At 42.5% G+C, this 17815-nt stretch overlaps 1 protein-coding gene across 1 annotated transcript; it reads left to right on the top strand.

Moving 5' to 3' along the window:
* The first annotated feature begins 3451 nt into the window (after window positions 1–3451).
* LOC115257700 (uncharacterized) lies at window positions 3452–4693 on the top strand. The gene has a single exon (XM_029857566.2). It carries the CDS (start codon window positions 3653–3655, stop codon window positions 4391–4393), a length of 741 nt encoding a protein of 246 aa, XP_029713426.1. The 5' UTR covers window positions 3452–3652; the 3' UTR covers window positions 4394–4693.
* The last annotated feature ends 13122 nt before the right edge of the window (window positions 4694–17815 follow it).

The raw sequence follows: 17815 nt of genomic DNA, 5'->3' as shown, positions 1-17815 counted from the left end.
AAAAATTTGAAAGAGTCTAATTTTGGTACGATACTACGACAGTTCCAGTGTAGCACAGAAATCATATCTTCGACCTCGGTGGTTAAATTAGCCATCGAAAGATACGAATGTCGCAAGGAGGGGCATTTTAGAAGCCAACTGCTTCAAAAGAGGAGACACACAAGGAAGAAGTGCTTTGACAATGCTCTTCACTGAGTCAGAAGCATTAAAGAAGTTAAGGACGATGTCTACGATGCCAGAAAGCGTAAACATCGGAGCACCAAGAGGTTGTTCCTGGTTCTCCGAATGCTGTCCCTCTGGCTGAGAAGTCGAAAAAATTGGGACATCTGGGATTTTTGATGTTCCCGGGAGCGAAGGAAAATCTCGTTCATCTTGGATTTTGAATCCAGGAGGTGAACGTTTGTTACCTTTTTTAACACTCTTAGAATTTGTCACGGTGGGTTGGGGGTCACTGCTAGGCAGATTCCGAGGTTTTTTGGTGGGTCTCTGGAGCCTCACCCGTTTCCTCGTTTCACCCTTGAAAACAAAGGGAACCCCGTCCCCGACCTCAGAGTCAGAGCCCTGATCATCGAGAGACAAAGACGAGTAGATGTTGCGTGATTCAACGACCGGAGCAGCTTTTCTCAGCATTTCGGCGTAGCTTCGCCTTGAACGCTGCTGCAACGATCGTTTTTGATGTTGTTTTCGCTGTATGTACTTCGGGCAAACATTGAGATCGTGTGGACGGTCGCTACCACAATAAACACACTTGGGCGGCGTTTTACACGCACCGTCCACATGTCTCTCCCCGCATGTTGCACAGCGAGGTTTATTGCTGCAGTACTGGGCGGTGTGGCCCAGCTGCTTGCAATTGATGCAATTCATTACCTTCGGTACATACAGCCTCACAGGTAGCCGAAGTTTGCCAATCACCAGCAGATCTGGTAATGCAGATCCGGAGAAGGTCACAGAAAATTCTTCAGATGGTGTGTAAACCTTCTTCTCGCCCTCCTGGGATACCGAATGCAGTTGCCGGCAATCCAGTATCTGGACAGGAGGTAGAGAAGGGTTATGGAAACGACCACAGCCTTGCATGATCGTTTCGCAGGTCAAAGATGCGTCGGCGACCTTCCCCGAAATCTCTATCGACGCGCTCGGTAGGTAAACGAAGTACTCAAGTGTAAACAACTCGCAGGCCACAATCTCATTAGCGTGTTTTCGGTCGCCTACTGTCACCCGAAGCTTAGCTGTACCGACCATGTCAATGGAGACAACGGAAGAATACCGCTTAGTCAGATCCTTGCTGATTTGAACGGTGTTCAAACGTTTGCCTTTGGGTCGGAAGAAAACAACATATGGCCCGCCAAAGTCGGGAGGGTAGGCCTTGAGGCGGGGGGACGTCGAAACAGATTTACTGTTGGTGTCCATTGGAGAAGCACCAGGGTGAAGGGGGGCAAAGGGGTTAGCATTTAAATCGCCTTGTTGGCTCGAACAATCCGATGCCAATAACAAAGCTTCGTTGATGCGGTACGACGTACCCCCGCCATCGTCATCATCGCCCATTGTGGCAGCTAACTACCACCACGGGGCACTCAAAAATCTTAAACTAACACTTATCACGGGGACGAAATAATAAAAAAAAAAAACAAGAGACAAAATTAACTGTACAGGGAAAGTGAGGAAAAAAAAGAGAAAAAAAACTGCTTGTATACCAAATTAAATCTAATCAAAGAGTCAGTGGAGAGGGGGGAACAACGAGGGGTAACTTTGAATACTTAGCTTTGTGCTCTGTTTTGCCACAGGCTCGACGACGACAGGTCCAAGCGATGGGATCGCCCGCACTGGGAGGAGGCGAGCGGTGTATATCGGTTGAACGCTCTCTGCTCTTCTCTCGGTGGGCTGCTGCTGTCGACGACGATGAGCTTGGGTACTCACTGGAAGAAGCCGATCACGGCCGCGCGAGCGGCGCGGTATGCGGGGGGTGCTGCACTGCTGTGCTCGATAATCGGTCAATGCGCCACGTGATATAATGAAAACGTGAACTTTACTCAAACTAAACGAACTTTTGCGGCAAAAATTGTGGCCTCGCCAACCGCACGCGTCCCACTAGGGATAATTACTTAATAAACTTAATCACTCGGAAACACTAGCACGAAAATAGCCATCGAACTGGAGACAAACCGGACGAACGAAAAGTTGCGACTGTCTCGAACGAACGCTCGCCAAAGAGTGAGCAATCCAACTTGTCGCCTTTTTTGTAGATGGGACACACAATACCTTCCATCCATTCCTCCGGTAGTACTTCCTCCTCCGAAATCTTGGTAATGACCCAGTATAGTGTTCTTACCAGTGCTTCTATACCGTATTTTAGTAGCTCGCTTGGTAGCTGATCTTCTCTAGCGGCTTTGTTGTTTTTCAACCGACCAACCTCCACCTCAATCTCCTGGAGATTTGTGGCTGGAAATCTTTCGTCCTGCGCACGTACCATTGAGGTGACCTCCCGCAGTTGCTATTCCAATATCACCAGATCAACTACACTCACACAAGGAACCAACGAGATAGCTGTTTGGGACCAACAGGCATCTTCAGTGTGTGGGCGTTGGTGGTCTTTCCAGCCAACCACATATCGTAAATCATCAAGGATGGAAATCTAGTGATCATGATCAGATTTCGAATTTGTCGCGGTCGAACGGCATCGTGCGATCATAGCAACAACGATAACATTTTGTCGTCAAGCATCATAACAAACTTCGGTCCGAGAAGAATGATTCGCTCGGCATGTGCGGGCGCGATGCAATCATTATCATGAAGTCGAAATGATAAATTAGTTTTTTTTTTTTTTTTATTTATGTGTATTTTAACTTATGCTAATTCTACACTTGATAAATTAGTGATTTCATTCACTTTTTGAACATTCTTGGCGATTTAACTTCCAGATATGCTTATGAACGTATCATTTCGAATCATGAATGCGGCTTGGGGGTGCACAAAGTGGCAAACAGTCTGATGAATAAAATTTATCATGACTTGTAACATGATCCGATAACGGGTCATCACGCGATAAAGCGTGCATCAGATGCTTTAATTGTTCTGTGATACGAGCACGGTGCGAGGCGTCGGCATCATGCTAGGTACTGCAAGAACAAGGCTATCTTGGATTATTCGTATCCTGTATCATTTATCGCTTGAAGTGATTTTCTGCCATCCTTGTAAATCATAGTGTCGAAAAAATTGTATAATGTCATATCTATATATATAAAAATGAGTTTGAGGCCCCTTTGAGGCAACAAAACTCACGAACGGCTGAACCGATCGGGATGACTCTTGCAGGGTTTGATTCGTATTCATGGTGGCTGTGTTTATATATAATAAAAAGTTACGAAAGTCAACTAAAAAGTAGAAAAACTGTGAAAGTAATGATTTTTCATGAATCGAGAAGAAATTCAACAGGATCGAAATGAAATCAAAGTCGTTGGTCGTTGGTTCAATCGGGCGCAATTCTGTACCGCTTATCGTTTTCGGTATTTTTTTGTTGAAATCGGCCTCGTAAATCCCGCAGGAATCTTTTAAAATACGATCCTCAGTAGTCTGCACTTTTCTGCGATATTAGTTGTTCATATCCGCTACCGTTGTGACGAAAAAAGTGTAATTAATTTGTTCAACAAATCTCGCTATGGAATGCAAAAAATGCCTTCTTCCAGTGGTAACAAAAGACCAACCGTACATATATTGCAATGCATTGTGTGCCGCAATTTACCATGCCGCTTGTGTTGGATTAAACACTGCCGAGCTCGCTGCCGTGTCGCCTCCGAACAAGAATAGCTGTTGGATGTGCGATGTGTGTTTGGTTGAATTCGTACAGTGGAGAAAAGAACATAGTGAGAAAATGAATGAACCGATCGCCGCTACCGTTCCGGAGCCAACGTACGTACTACAACGTGACGTAGATGAACTGAAAGCTAAAGTTGCATCTATTTTGTCGGTGATTACGTCGCATGAGAACAATCACTCGGATACCAGGATATGCCATTCAACACCGAACTCATCGCGGCAGAAGGAAGAAGGAACAAGTGAAATATCAAACGCATTTGATACTGCGAGTCGGTTACCTGATTCGATTTGCGACGACGAGAACTTCGATTTGTTGCTGACTAACATCGATGGAAGCGTATCGGAGGAAGATGTGCATCTCATGGTTTCCCGCTGCTTGGGCACTTTTGAAAATGAACGCATTAACGTTAGAAAATTAGTTCCACGATGGGTTGATTGCAGTGCACTTGACTATGTTTCCTTCAAAATAGTATTAAATCGTAAATGGAAATCTGCCGCAATGATGTCATCTACTTGGCCTAAAAACATTAGATTTCGAGAGTTTAAAAAATTGAGATGCCCGTGGAAACCCGATGTTTTGTAATTTGTTTCTATATTGTGAATTACGTGATTTCAGAGGGATTAAAATGTTTTATTTTGATGTAATGTTTTTCTAATGTGCTATGTTATGTTATCTGTTTGCACTGTTTAGTTTAGAAATGATACACGTTGTCTGATAAAATTGTAGTTAGTGTATGAACTTTCATTGTATTTCTGTTTTTGTTACGGAAATTCGTCGTAGTTGTCAAATGCTTTTGTAGCTTAGTTTTAAGTACACATCATTGGGGCATACACAAGCCTGTTGATGTAAATGGTAAATAAATAAATAAATAAATAAACCAATTTAGAGTGCTGTGCTAAAATGACTTCCACAGTTGTCAAACCACTGCAACCTGGCAAGACAAAGTTTGCCGGGACAGCTAGTATTCAATAAGAATTGTATAATAATATGTATATTTGCAGACAATGATTGCGTAGAATCGCATTTCATGCCCAATGAAGTTTCGATTTCGATTTCGTTACATATAGTCGTCTCTGATCATTAAAGGTGATAGATACTATCGATAGGATCCCACAGAATCTGATATAATCTTAAAAAAATAATAAGTTCTGAGTCTAAGCTTGAAGTGCGCTAGCTAGTTTCTTTGAATCGTGAAAATCGTCGCTTTACATCGTATAAATCGAACTGCCTTCCTAAAGGTATGATCAAAATCGGTGCAATCGTATACAACGATAAGAATATTGTATATTGATCGCTTGCGTCATACTTGCGTCGCATGCGAAGTGAATTAAATCGTACAAATCGTATATTCATTTTACAATCGCATATGATTGTTACTGCACTTTCAATAGTCGAATCTTAATCTCGGAAATCGTAAATGATTTTGTTTTCATATTTGTATGACGGAGAGAAGGATAAATTTGTATTCATCACAAATTTGTTTTTTTTTTGTTGTTGACACATGCGATCTATGATAGCAATAATTTCAACCAAATATGAAGGTTTTCATACTATTTATATATAGCAGATGACTTACATTAAGTGGTGTATAGATTCAAACAACGATGTGAATTCCGAGCCTCAAGCACGGAACCACTTTTGAGGACACTCAATGCACAACAACAACAACGCTCCCACCACAAGTCTCGCATCGTATCATGCTAATTTTTATTCGTGACATCCCATTCACTTTGAACCCTCTACTTCTAACTTGGTAATATAGCCAATAGAGATAACGCGCAGTTCTCAATTAAACCCAAGCAACACACATGTTATATTAGAGTTACTGCAGCGCAAGTTTTGGTTGTATAGAAGATAATTTTACGTAATCCTAACATTGTGTTGGAATAACGTCAAATAAACTTCTATACAACTAAAACTTGCGGTGTCGTAACTAATATATAACATGTGTGTTGCTTGGGAAGGACCTGAGTTCGATTCCGACTGAACACCAATTGGTTTTTTTTTAATTTGAAAATCTTGAGTTGTATATCGGTACATTCGATCGTAATAAGATCATGCATAATCGTATATTTAGACGAAGAAAATCGGCCAAATCGTAGAAATTTTTCGAGAAATCGTAAATCTTGTTGTATGAAATCACAGTTGGATATATGTTTCGATATGGCCTCTGTTTTAGTATGTATATGCCTGTTTCGTGCATTGATAACGATTTCTTTGGTTCTATATATGTGTGTTTATTCCAGTTGCAATTTCGATATACATAGCAGCCAAATTGCTGGCTGGTTGTATTTTTCGGTGAAAATGGCGCCTGCTGTGTCGGGTTGCAAGTCAATGTGGGGAAGCGAAGGGAACTGATAATTGCAATCCCTTGTTGGCAGCAGTCCGTTGAGTCCTCTGCGTCTGCACAAGGTCATGTGGATTACGGTGTGTAAGAGGGAAATGTTCATTTTTGACACAGGGCTCATGTATTGGTGCATGGATGTCAGGCGTAAAATGATAGATTGTGTGTAGATTACTGTGAACTGGCACAGTTCGTTTGGTTGCATAAATTGTAGGCATTATTTGATGGATTGACACTGTTCTGTGATGAAAATTATGAAGGAAGCGATTTTTTTTCAATCCATTTCTTGTTCTAGCGGTCGCTATAGACATATATGAGAAGTATGTGAAGGAGAGTGAGAGAAAGTAGATAGAAATATACAAAGTAAGAGGGAAAGGGGCGACCCTGGGGTTGAACCCAGGACCCTTTGCATATGAATCAGAAGCGGTAGCCACTAGACCACCAAGCCCGTCATGTTTACAATATTATTTGCAACAAACGATAAATTTACCTGAATCCTCCTGATATAAAATGTTGATTAGTAGTAAAATTTAAACAAATACAATTCACAAAATTCAAAAAGAACATCAAACATTGATTTTGAAATGTTTCTAAACAACTACTTGATTACTTTAGACAGAAAAATATCAAGACCAAAGTTTGGTGTGGTGGATGTTATGCGGCACGCATTATTCCAAGGTGATCTACCTACATTACGGGTCAGTAATTTGTTCATGAATATCTCCAGAAATTGCTTCCGCGGTTGTAAAATGCTTCCAAGAGTACGTGAATTTCCAGAAATTTCTTCGGAAATGGTCCCGAATAGAATGCGATCTGAGATTCCTCCAGGAACTCGTTCTAGGATACCTCCACTTCCTTATAAAGTTGATGGGAGAATTCCTCAAGGAACTCCTGTAGAAACTTTTCACTCTTGGGGATATAGGGAAGTGGAACCATCTCGGTAGGAGTTCTATTTAGGACACTTTTCTGCTATAACTCAGCCAACTCTGATCCAATTGACACAATTTTTGGAACGCGATGAGATACATATAGTAGTATCTAGCCGTGAATAAAATTTCAAGTCAATTGGTTTGGAAGTGACTGAGTTATAGCGAAGAGTGCCCAAAATACCGGCCGCTGCCCAAGAGATTCGCTACCCTACGATCTCTCATCAGGAAGAATTCCAGAATGGAATTCCGGAGAAATTCAAGAAGGGCCTGTAGGAACTTCTGGAAGGATCTAGAACAGAATTCATGGAGAAGTGTTGAATGGAGTTCCAGAAAAAATCAAAGAATTTCCTGAAAGAGTCCCGCAAGGAGTTCTTGAAACAATCGCAAAAGTAGTGCCTGGAACCAATCCGGAAGACGTTCTTGGAAGAATGTTGGATTTTTGGGAATAGAAGGATTTCCTAAAAAAAAAATGTAAAACCTCTTAAAGAAATTTCTAAATCTCACAAGGAAGTCCTAGAGGAATCCCACACGGAATTCCTGAAGGAATGCCGAAAGAAATTCCTGAAGAAATCTTGAAATGAATTGCTGAAGCTATTCAGGAAAGAACTTCTGTAGTAATCCCGGATAAGTTATCTGGTAAAATTGCTGGAAGAAAGTAAGTAATACCACAATATATCACAGTTATGATCGCAGTGGTTCAATCCCGACAAAAAATATCCCAGAAGAAGCTTCTGGTACAATCTCAGAATAAAACCATTGAGGAATCCCGAGACAATGGACATAATTGAAGAAACCCGTAATCAACCATCTTAGGAGGAGGAGGGGAGGAATCTTAGGAGGAATTTCCGGAGGAATTCCTTAAAAAAATCCGAAAAGAATCTCTTGAAATCACAGGAGGAACTTTCGGAAGAATCCTAGATGGAACCTGTTTAGCAATCTCAGAAGAAAATCCATTAAGAATCCCAGAGGAAACTTTTGAAGGAATCCTATAAAATATCTCAGAAGAATGTTATAAGAAACTTCCTGTGGATCCCGGGAGAAACTCCTGGAGAAGTCCAGAAAAAAGTTTGTGGAGAAACTGCTCACTCACGTGGACCTCATATTTTGAACTCAATCAACCACAAGCTGGGAAGCTGACACCATTTTTTTCAAGACCGAATCGTAAACAACAGGGCCATAAAACTTCAAGCCAAAAATTTTCCTCAGCAACTACGGTGTGCGGGTTACGTACAAAAGGCTGAAACACGAAAGGCTGAAATAACAAAAGGCTGAATTACGAAAGGCTGAATCACAAAAGGCTGAATCACAAAAGGCTGAAAATGTCAAAAGGCTGAAATAATGATTCGACTAGTTTTCAAACGGCGACACTAACATCACAGACAAACAGACATAACACTCTAATTATTCATATCGTACACTGATATAATGACCTTTATGAAAATTTGCTAGTTGGCCGACCACTCAGCCCTGACGCTTGCATTGGTTTTGCTTGAGTTTGACATTTGACGCACACTACCGCTTATTGGTTGATAATGCATTGGACGAACATGCTGCCGTTATTATGTTCGAAATCGGAAAGCGTTAGAACTGTTTTTTCGCGCTAAAGTATGCATTATTGTTCGCCTACATAACTATGACAGAATTTCTCCAAAGAATAGCATATATTTAAAAGAAGGAAAAACCTCTGATCATATTGTTGTAATGGCAGCCAATCTCCATACCAGCATGACTCGAAAGAATAGCTCATGCTCAAAGAAGGAAAAATCTCCAATTGAAATACCATCAGTCATTTTTATGTTAGTTGGTATCAAGGTTGGTATGCATCATTAGCCTCTTCACTAAGCACATTCTATGACTAGGACTCATATATGTAACCGATCTGGTTAGCGAACGGGTAGTCATTTTGAGGGTGACGGGTTCGATTCTCCCTCGGGCCAGAAACTTTTTGTAATGGAAAATTCCTTGACATTCGCGGGCATAAAGTATCTTCCTGCCTGTCACACGATATACAAATGCAAAGTGGTTATTGGCAGAGAAGGCTCTCAATTAATGACTGTTGGAATGCTTATAGAAACTGAAAGCAGGCTTTATCTCAATTGGGCGTTACGCCAGAAAAAAAAGAAGAAGTACTATAACTCATTTCCTGCCTTTTCGCAATTTTAGCCTTTTGTGCATTCAGCCTTTTGTGCATTCAACCTTTTGAAATTCAGCATTATGTAAGCATCCCACGGTGTGCAGTACCCCATAATGACGTTTCCGCAACAAAGCGAAACCAGCAGCACATCGTAATCTTCTATCATACCTCATGTGGAATGAAAAAAAGTCACGGACACCGTCTTCAGCCAGAGGCTGTACAGATGCTTAACACTAGACTTAACGGACACACGGAGCATGTATGTACTAGTGGATACGAAGAAGAAACTATTCTCACGAAAAGTTTCATCGCCCGGAGCGGGAATCGAACCCTCACCCCACAGCATGGTGTGATTAGAAGCTTGGTGACCCTAGCCGCACGGATACGAGGCTCCTCTGAATTAATGTAGTCAGTGGCTACTATCGCTAGGATATTTCCTACTCTGCCCATATTCGCATAGTCGATGTAAGCGCCACTGCCCGGGTAGAGGTAAAATACTGACGATCAAAACGTGATATTGATTTGATTGATATAAAAGATAAAAGATCTGAAAATAATATCTGAAAAATGTTCCTGGAACATCTGAACAATATCAAAATTTGACATTTCAAGATCAAACGAATAGCTTGCTGCTATTGGTTAGATCTTACAAGATCTAACTATGATCTGATGATGATGTTCCAGGAGTAAATTTTAGAAATTATTTTCAGATCTTTTATCTCTTATGTCCATCAAACCAATATCACATTTTTAACTGAATACCAAAATTTGCTATTATTGAGCTCTTTTCCTCTACCCGGGTGTACTTTACAACATGCTTTTGGAATTTTAACAATGAATTAATACAAATTTCAAGATTTTTTCCACGTTGACATCTAACTAAGTGTTAGATCATGTGATTCGTTGAATAACACTGGTCACAAATATGCACTTGCGTTAGATATTAGCTTTTGTACGGTGGCATTGCCAGTGGTGGTTACATCGACTATGCGAATATGGGCAGTACTCTCCCTTCGATAAAATCGTGCTATCAAAGTTCTGGGTCCACTCTCGAACGCAGCCTAGTCAGGTGTACGTATCTGACTACGAAGTATTCCGTTACCGTATAAATTCTGATAACAGTAGGAAATATGGTGGAGGCGGTGTACTAGCCGCTATTCGTTCCGAACTGAAGACGAGAGTAGTTGAAATGCACTGTGACCTAGAAAATGTAGACTGCTGCTACTGTAGACGATCTGCTCGGCTCTACCCCATTTGGCATAATGCCATTTGGCATAACGCCGTTTGGCATAATGCCATTTGGCATAATGGTCATTTGGCATAATGGCTATTTGGCATAATGCCATTTGGCATAACACAAAGAACAGCCTTCTTGGTAAGAATGTTCATAATATTTGTTATGCCAAATGGCCATTATACCAAAAGGCCATTATGCCAAATGGCCTTTATGCAAAATGGCGTTATGCCAAACGGCGTTATGCCAAATGGCATTATGCCAAATGGGGTAGAGCCGATCTGCTCATCTTGAGTGACTTCAATCAACCAGGTTTCTCAAGCCAATCATTCCATAACGGCTTTCTGTACCCAGATCTGGATCACTCATCTATGAACGTTTGTACAATTCGTTTTAAGACCGTTACAGTGCAGCAACTCTTGCACAAATCAAGCATGTGTAGTTCACGATAACAAAAGCAGTATTGATCTTTGCTTCGTTAGCTCACATGATTTTGTTCCACTCATCCACTCATGCTCTCGCACTACTGTCACGATGCGTACAGGATTGCCTTCTGAGGTACCTCCGCGGCTATGTTGTAGCTCCTCTTTCCTTCCTCGAAATCATAAAAAGGACCCGGCTCTGGAAGTCCCTATCTAGTATTTGACGTAGTTCTGTTCGGGACTTATGGTAATGTATGGCGCTCTTGATGACGGCTCAACTGACACTGCTGAACACGCTGTTCACATCTAGCGTGACAGCCGAGCAATATCGAGTTCCCTACGCTTCTTTTGGAGCGCTATCTCAGTGATGCTGGTCACTGATACCATCCACCGTCAATCGTCCTTTCCAGAAGCGAAACTTGGCTACTGCCAAAATACCATCTGGACCTGACGCGTTAGGCAAGGCAGGTGCGAGCATGCTGGACACAACATCGCAACATCGAAAAGTTGGTGTTCGCTACTGGTGTAATTGTCACAAGAAGGTGTGGGAGATAGAATCAGGGCGTTGGGCAATCGTGATTGAAATTGAAAAGTTACATCCACAAGCCTAGTGTTATTGCAGAAATTTTTTGATTCAATTTTGTTTCGATGAAGTTTTAAATAAATTGATGCTTGAACATCGTAAATCTTTATAAATTGGAGTTTGCCCATCCCTATCACGTTTACGAATTTACGCCAAACCAAAGAATTTTCATCAAAAATTTATATGACTGAAATCCTCCACGTATCGGCAGAAGTCGAACACTCGTTAATAACTGCTCTGAGCTATGTAGGTATGTAGGTATGAGGACGTGTGAGTTTATTCCCTTACGCAACGAACACCTCGGTGTTAGGGAATCTACGCGGGACGCAAGCGAAAGACGTGCTTCTCAATTTCCACTTTGCCACCCATAATTTGTACAGCCTGGCCGCGTTGTCTACCGCAGATCCGCCGCGTTTTGCCAGAACTTTTCCGCGCGCGCGAAAATTGATGAGGAAATGTGGCGTGTATGTTTTTTATGTCTTAATGCTCACACGTCGATGGATGAGAGACGGTGCTGGTGCTGTGTAGCGGGAAGTGTAGATTTCGCTGGTTGCGTACGCTTATCGCGCGGCTCGTTAGCGCTTTAGAACACAGTCACGGCGGCGGCGGTCCCAGGATGTGAGTGCGTGTGTTGTGTGTGTGTACGTTGTACTCCGCGGCAAACGAAGGACACGTGGGCTTAGCAGCGAGTCTGGATCCAGTCGAGCCTGATGATGAAGAGGGGGTGGGGTAACGAATGTGGAATTGGTAGGAGTTTTTTTTTTGTTCTTGCCATCGGAAGTATGTCAGAGTGTGGAGTGAGAACGAGGGTAAATTAAGACGAAAATGTGAGTTAGAAGTAGATTTGTGGGTATACAAAAGAATCAGGGTGTTACTGCGTGATAAAGTAGGGCATAGTACTTTTTACTTCCAATTGAGGAATACACTTGTTAAGCGATACGACTTTTGTCACTTCACAGGCCAATACTGAATATGGAAGTCACTTCTGCATCTTTACTACTGTCACAGGAATGAATTGTTTTGGTACATAGAATCTGTAGACAATCTAAATACAATTTATCTATAATAAGTAAATGTTCCATTAAAATATGCAACATTACATATAAGGGCGTGTCCATAAACTACGTAGACTCTTAGGGGAGGCGGGGGGTCTGGCTAAAGTCTACGCTCCTTAAAAATTTCGAAAAGTTTGCATGAACAAAAATCTACGAGGGGAGGGGGGTCTTACATGGTCAAAAATGAGTCTAAGTAGTTTATGGACAGCGCCTAAATGACAAAAATGTCCCTTGCTTTATTTAAAATGCATTGGCCCGTCACTCCGATGAGTTCATCCCTGATTTTACCACTCAGGGGCCAACAACCATTCATTCCCCCTGTCATTCACATACGATCGAGTGCGGTGTGAGGTAAGAACAAAACAGAAGAAAAAAATGTAATCGTATGCAAATTTTGGTCGGTGGAAATGTATGGCGTGGCTCACTGGACGGGGGGAGGGAACGAAGCGAGCATACAATTTATATCATTTGAATTGAGCTCCTGTTTCTTATCAATACGATACCGTCGTGCGGGGCTACTTTTGAAACACGGGGCTACTTTGGACACTTTTGAATATGGATTTTTTGAATTTGAAATATGGTTCAAATCTGTTTGATGTCTTTGGGACTATTATGACGCAATATTTTCCCCTTCATTTGGTTGAAATTGTTTTTCAAACAAACTCTTTATTGCTTGTCAGGAGGCGAAAAAACATCGAATGAATCATAAAAATATACATAACGTATCAGAACATTTGCTCTGTTTGCATTGTTTCTGCAGTTCATAAATTTCAAAGGGTTGCTCAATTCGTGCAAGAAGTATCGACGTAGCATATACAATCGAATATTTGTATGGATACACATTATAAATGATCGTTTCACCCAAATAAAGGATTGATGGCCCCCAGACAGCCTTTAAGTCTATATTAAAATATCACGCTGCTCATAATACCAAAGGTAGCACAGAACCACCTAAAAACGCATATATTTATTGAAATCATGTATGATATAGTATACAACAGTATTGGTACAAAGTAGTATTCTAAATAAACCCGGAATTTTAACTGCAGCTTTGTTTTAATTATGAATGTCCAAAGTAGCCCCCCTCTGGTTCTATATTATATGTCTCCGATTGATGTATGGACAACTTTTTTGTTTATTGATGGATTTAGTTCAAATTTTGCATGCATCCTACATACATACTCACAATTATTATGTGTAAAAATTGTGGAAATACATTCACTACTCTGGGAGTTATAATGTCATAAAGTTGAAAACCCGTTAAAAAGTGTATAAAGAAGCCCCGCACGACGGTACCGCGTTGCCGGCTGGCTGTGGTAGCGGCAGTCCTTGGCGCTACTGCTGTACCACGAAAGTAGATTAGTCCCAGACACGATGTGTGCTTTGCATACGCGATTCTATTGCGCTTTTGTTTTTGTTCTAACTCCCACACCGACCGACTTGGATTATCGATCCGTCTCAAGTCCGTTTATTGTGGGTTTCTGGTATATCGATTGCACCACGAGGTGGCTGGTACACATACATTCTTTCGTTGAATAGAAGTTGAGGTAAAACTGCGTGTCCCGTAATTAAATTGATTTATTCATATGCGCCAACCAACTGCCAACGACGGATACGAAAGGCGACGATACTGCTCATGTTGCTAGTAGTGGGGAATATTTATGGCATACTTCATTGGAACTATATTTCTTCATATATTACACATCCAGCGAAAGGAAAATTGTTGAAACAATAACCCACATACCGCAACTGGGATTGAATTTATTTGATTCAACAACTACGCTGTATGCGAATGGGGTTTTATGCATACTTTATTTTTGGAACAATATCCAACTTCGAGTCTATGTTGTTATATAGCTAGTGTAGGTTGATATCTCTGGCCTTTATATATATCCAAAGCTGATGGGATTGTTACGGTCGCCATGTGGAAGGCATATATGATTGCTACAATTATTTCTCTATTTATGAAAAGTGGTCATCCATAACTATCTTATAAATATCTTGAAAAATTGCTGTAGCTTCTATGGCCATTGCATGAACGACAAAGATTGAGATGGGACTTCCTCTGCTTATGTCCTTTTAAACTAAGAGTCTAATAAACTAAGTTCATTCAGGTCAGGATGCCTACACATCCTCTGGACCAAGTTGTCCGGAGTTGTGTCCTCCCCGCATGTGGCAAGCATGTGGTCACGCATTATGCGAAAACGCGGGCACACGAACAAAACGTGTTCCGCCGTATTCTCTAAACCACTGCACACTGGGCATTCGGGAGAATCCGCACGCCCGAAACGGTGTAGATACTGTCGGAAGCAACCATGACCAGTAAGGACCTGTGTCAGGTGGAATGTAACTTCCCCATGGCGCCTATTAATCCAACTATCTACCCTCGGTATCAACCTATGGGTCCACCTTCATTTGGTGGAACTGTCCCACGCGCACTGCCATTTGACCATGGAGGCCATCCTGGCAGTCCTGCGTATGCCTCTTGTGCCGCGCATTTCGAAGCACTCCATGTCCTCACTGGTAAGAATGCTGATAGGCACCGTACCGTACCAGTAATGACGCAGAGAGCGTCGTGTGACATGGTACGGTACGCGTTCGCAACCCTCAGGCACATAAGCCTGTAAGTACTTCCCAGCTTCCGTCGGTAGCATTCAGTACTTGCCGGGCCGCCATACCTAAGTATGGACGTAGCAACACTAGCCAGAAGCTTGCGCTTACTGGCGTACACCGCAGAGCTATTGGACATCATCCGGGACAGTGCCGCAATAGCTGTGGAGGCTCTTTTATAGGCATAATCGACGTGGCTACCGAAGGTAAGCTTATCGTCGATCATCACGCCCAAGTGTTTGACGGAGCGCTTTGACAGAATAGTGCACTATCCTACACTGATCTCCGTCTGCTGCTCCAACTTCCGGTTGTTAACAACCGTCACCTCAGTCTTGTGGTGAACCAGCTCCAGTTTTCTGGACAGCATTCACGCCTCCACAAACTTGATCGAGTGGTCGGTAGCCAGCTTCACCTCTTCGACCGTTTCACCGTAGACTTCGAGCGTAATGTCGTCGGCAAATTCGACAATCTCCACTCCCACTGGGTACTCAAACCTCAACACCTCGTCGTACATGACATTCCATAACACCGGACCCAGGATGGAACCTTGCGGGACTCCTGAGGTTATGTGAAAGCACTTCCGACCCACCTCCGTGTCGTAGACTAGTACACGATTCTGAAAGTAACTTCCGAGAATCTTGTACAGGTACTCCGGTATCCCCAGACGCAAGAGCGCATCGGCAATAGCAGACAAGCTGGCGCTATAAAACGCATTCCTTACATCCAGAGTCACTGTGCAGAAGCGAATTCCCCGCCTCTTAGGCTCGAGTGATTTCTCGGCGGTTTTTGTAACCGACAAGATAGTGTCTACGGTGGACCTCCCCTTCCGGAAGCCGTACTGGTTGGCCTTACCTACGCTAAGGGACTTAGCTATCCCCGCAAGTTCCACATCGGTGACCCTCTCCTCATCGCCAGCCCCAGTCCCCGGCTGTCCTACGAAATGAAGCCAAGGACTAGGATCATGACGCGGAAAAAGTCCTCGAATGGTCCCCTCCAACATCTCTGGAGATGGCTCTGTAGGAGCCATCACACCTCTCGTCTTGGCCATCACTATCCTGTAGGCGTCACCCCACGGGTTTGCATTGGCACTCTGGCAGAGACCCTCAAAGCAGGCCTTTTTGCTTGCTCTTATCTCGATCTTAAGCGCGGCTTTTGCAGCGGCGAACACCACCCACCATTCGTTTCGCTCTTCCTCTGATCGAGCTCGCTGCACCTTTCGCCTAGCCCGTAGGCAGGCGCAGCGCAGGTCCGCAATCGCCTCGGTCCACCAGTAATTGATTGATTTGTCTTTATTAAAGATACTTTCAGCCCTTGGCTGGTTCGTCTCTATCCTAAACAAGAGGTGAGCCAGAAGGGCTCATCCGGGAAAATACAATATAATACAATATACGATACAATATCTGTCAATGGCTGTCAATTTTTACATTTCATTTTTCTTCTTTTTTTTGGAAATTCGTTTTAAATTTTCGGGTCCGGGGTCCAGGGGCCTGCGGCTCCTTTCGTGCCTCGTCTTGTCGGTCGGGTTGGTCGCAGGGGGTCTGTTCCATCGCTTGTTTGGAGGGGGGTGCGGCTTACCGCTCGGGTTCCGGAAACGGGGGTCCTCCACCAGTAATCCGGTGGCCTCCCATTTCTAGGGTGGACTCGCCAAGGCATGGTCGCATCACATGCACGTGAGAGCACCGCTACCATCTCGTCCAAGTAAGTTTCGCTCACGGCGGAGCGCCTCCCTAAATACCCCTTCGTCGAAGTATGATGTCTTCCACCTGCGAGAGCTTGGCCTTGGCCTAGCCGCCTATTCCTCTACCCGCTGCGCTGCCTGCTGTAGTTGTAGTCGATACTGTAGCGAGCCGCCAGGTGATCGCTATGAGTGTAGCAATCGTCTACTCTCCAGTTCGAACTACTTGTTAGGCCATGACTACAAAAGGTCACATCAATAACACTAGTTTACAAAATAAAACGAAAGTCGTGAACTTCTGTCAACGACCAAAGTTTTTGAAGTATAATTTAGCACTGATTTTGGATCCGTGCTTCAAAAAATTTTAAGTAGAGCAGTTTTTCAGTTTTATCTCAATATTGAGTTTTACAACTTTTAGAAATAAGAAATTTACCAAAATTCAAATATCTTGCGTTTTGTTCAACCAATTTCAAATCTTTTTCCATAAATTAAAAGCTGAGTACAATACCATTCGATCATCTGAATGCAGGTTTTGCGTCAGATTGATAAAATTCGAGATATTGATGAGTTTTAGGGACGATCTCGTTAAATTTTAGCCAAATTTTCAAAAATATATGAAGAAATGTATTTTTTTTCAATAAGAAAAAAAAAACAATCTAAAAATTCTTTCTCAACGTTAATTTGGCATTTCATATGTAGGCGAGTTTCGGTAAAAAATTCAGCTCAATCGGAGCATTGATTACGGAGCATGAGATGTGTGAAGTGAGCGACGTTGCTTAAAAATAGAACAAAAATGGATTTCAAATCATCAACCTTGTATGGAAAGTCGAAAAAAATTCCGCTCTACTGTAATTTTTTTTCCTTCGCGTTTTCGAACTCAGGGCATGATTCTACACCAAAAATGATCATCAGCTAACCGAGTTCAAAAATGCTGTAAACTAGTGTAATCGACTCCGCTCCGTTTCGACTAAAGGTACTCTTGGTACCGACATTAGTCAGGTCGACATCTAGTATGGTC

Source organism: Aedes albopictus, chromosome 3 (genome assembly GCF_035046485.1).
Source record: "Aedes albopictus strain Foshan chromosome 3, AalbF5, whole genome shotgun sequence".
Classification (NCBI taxonomy): Eukaryota; Metazoa; Arthropoda; class Insecta; order Diptera; family Culicidae; genus Aedes; species Aedes albopictus.
The sequence above is the reverse complement of the archived record's forward strand: the minus strand, read 5'-3'. Positions and strand labels throughout refer to the sequence as shown.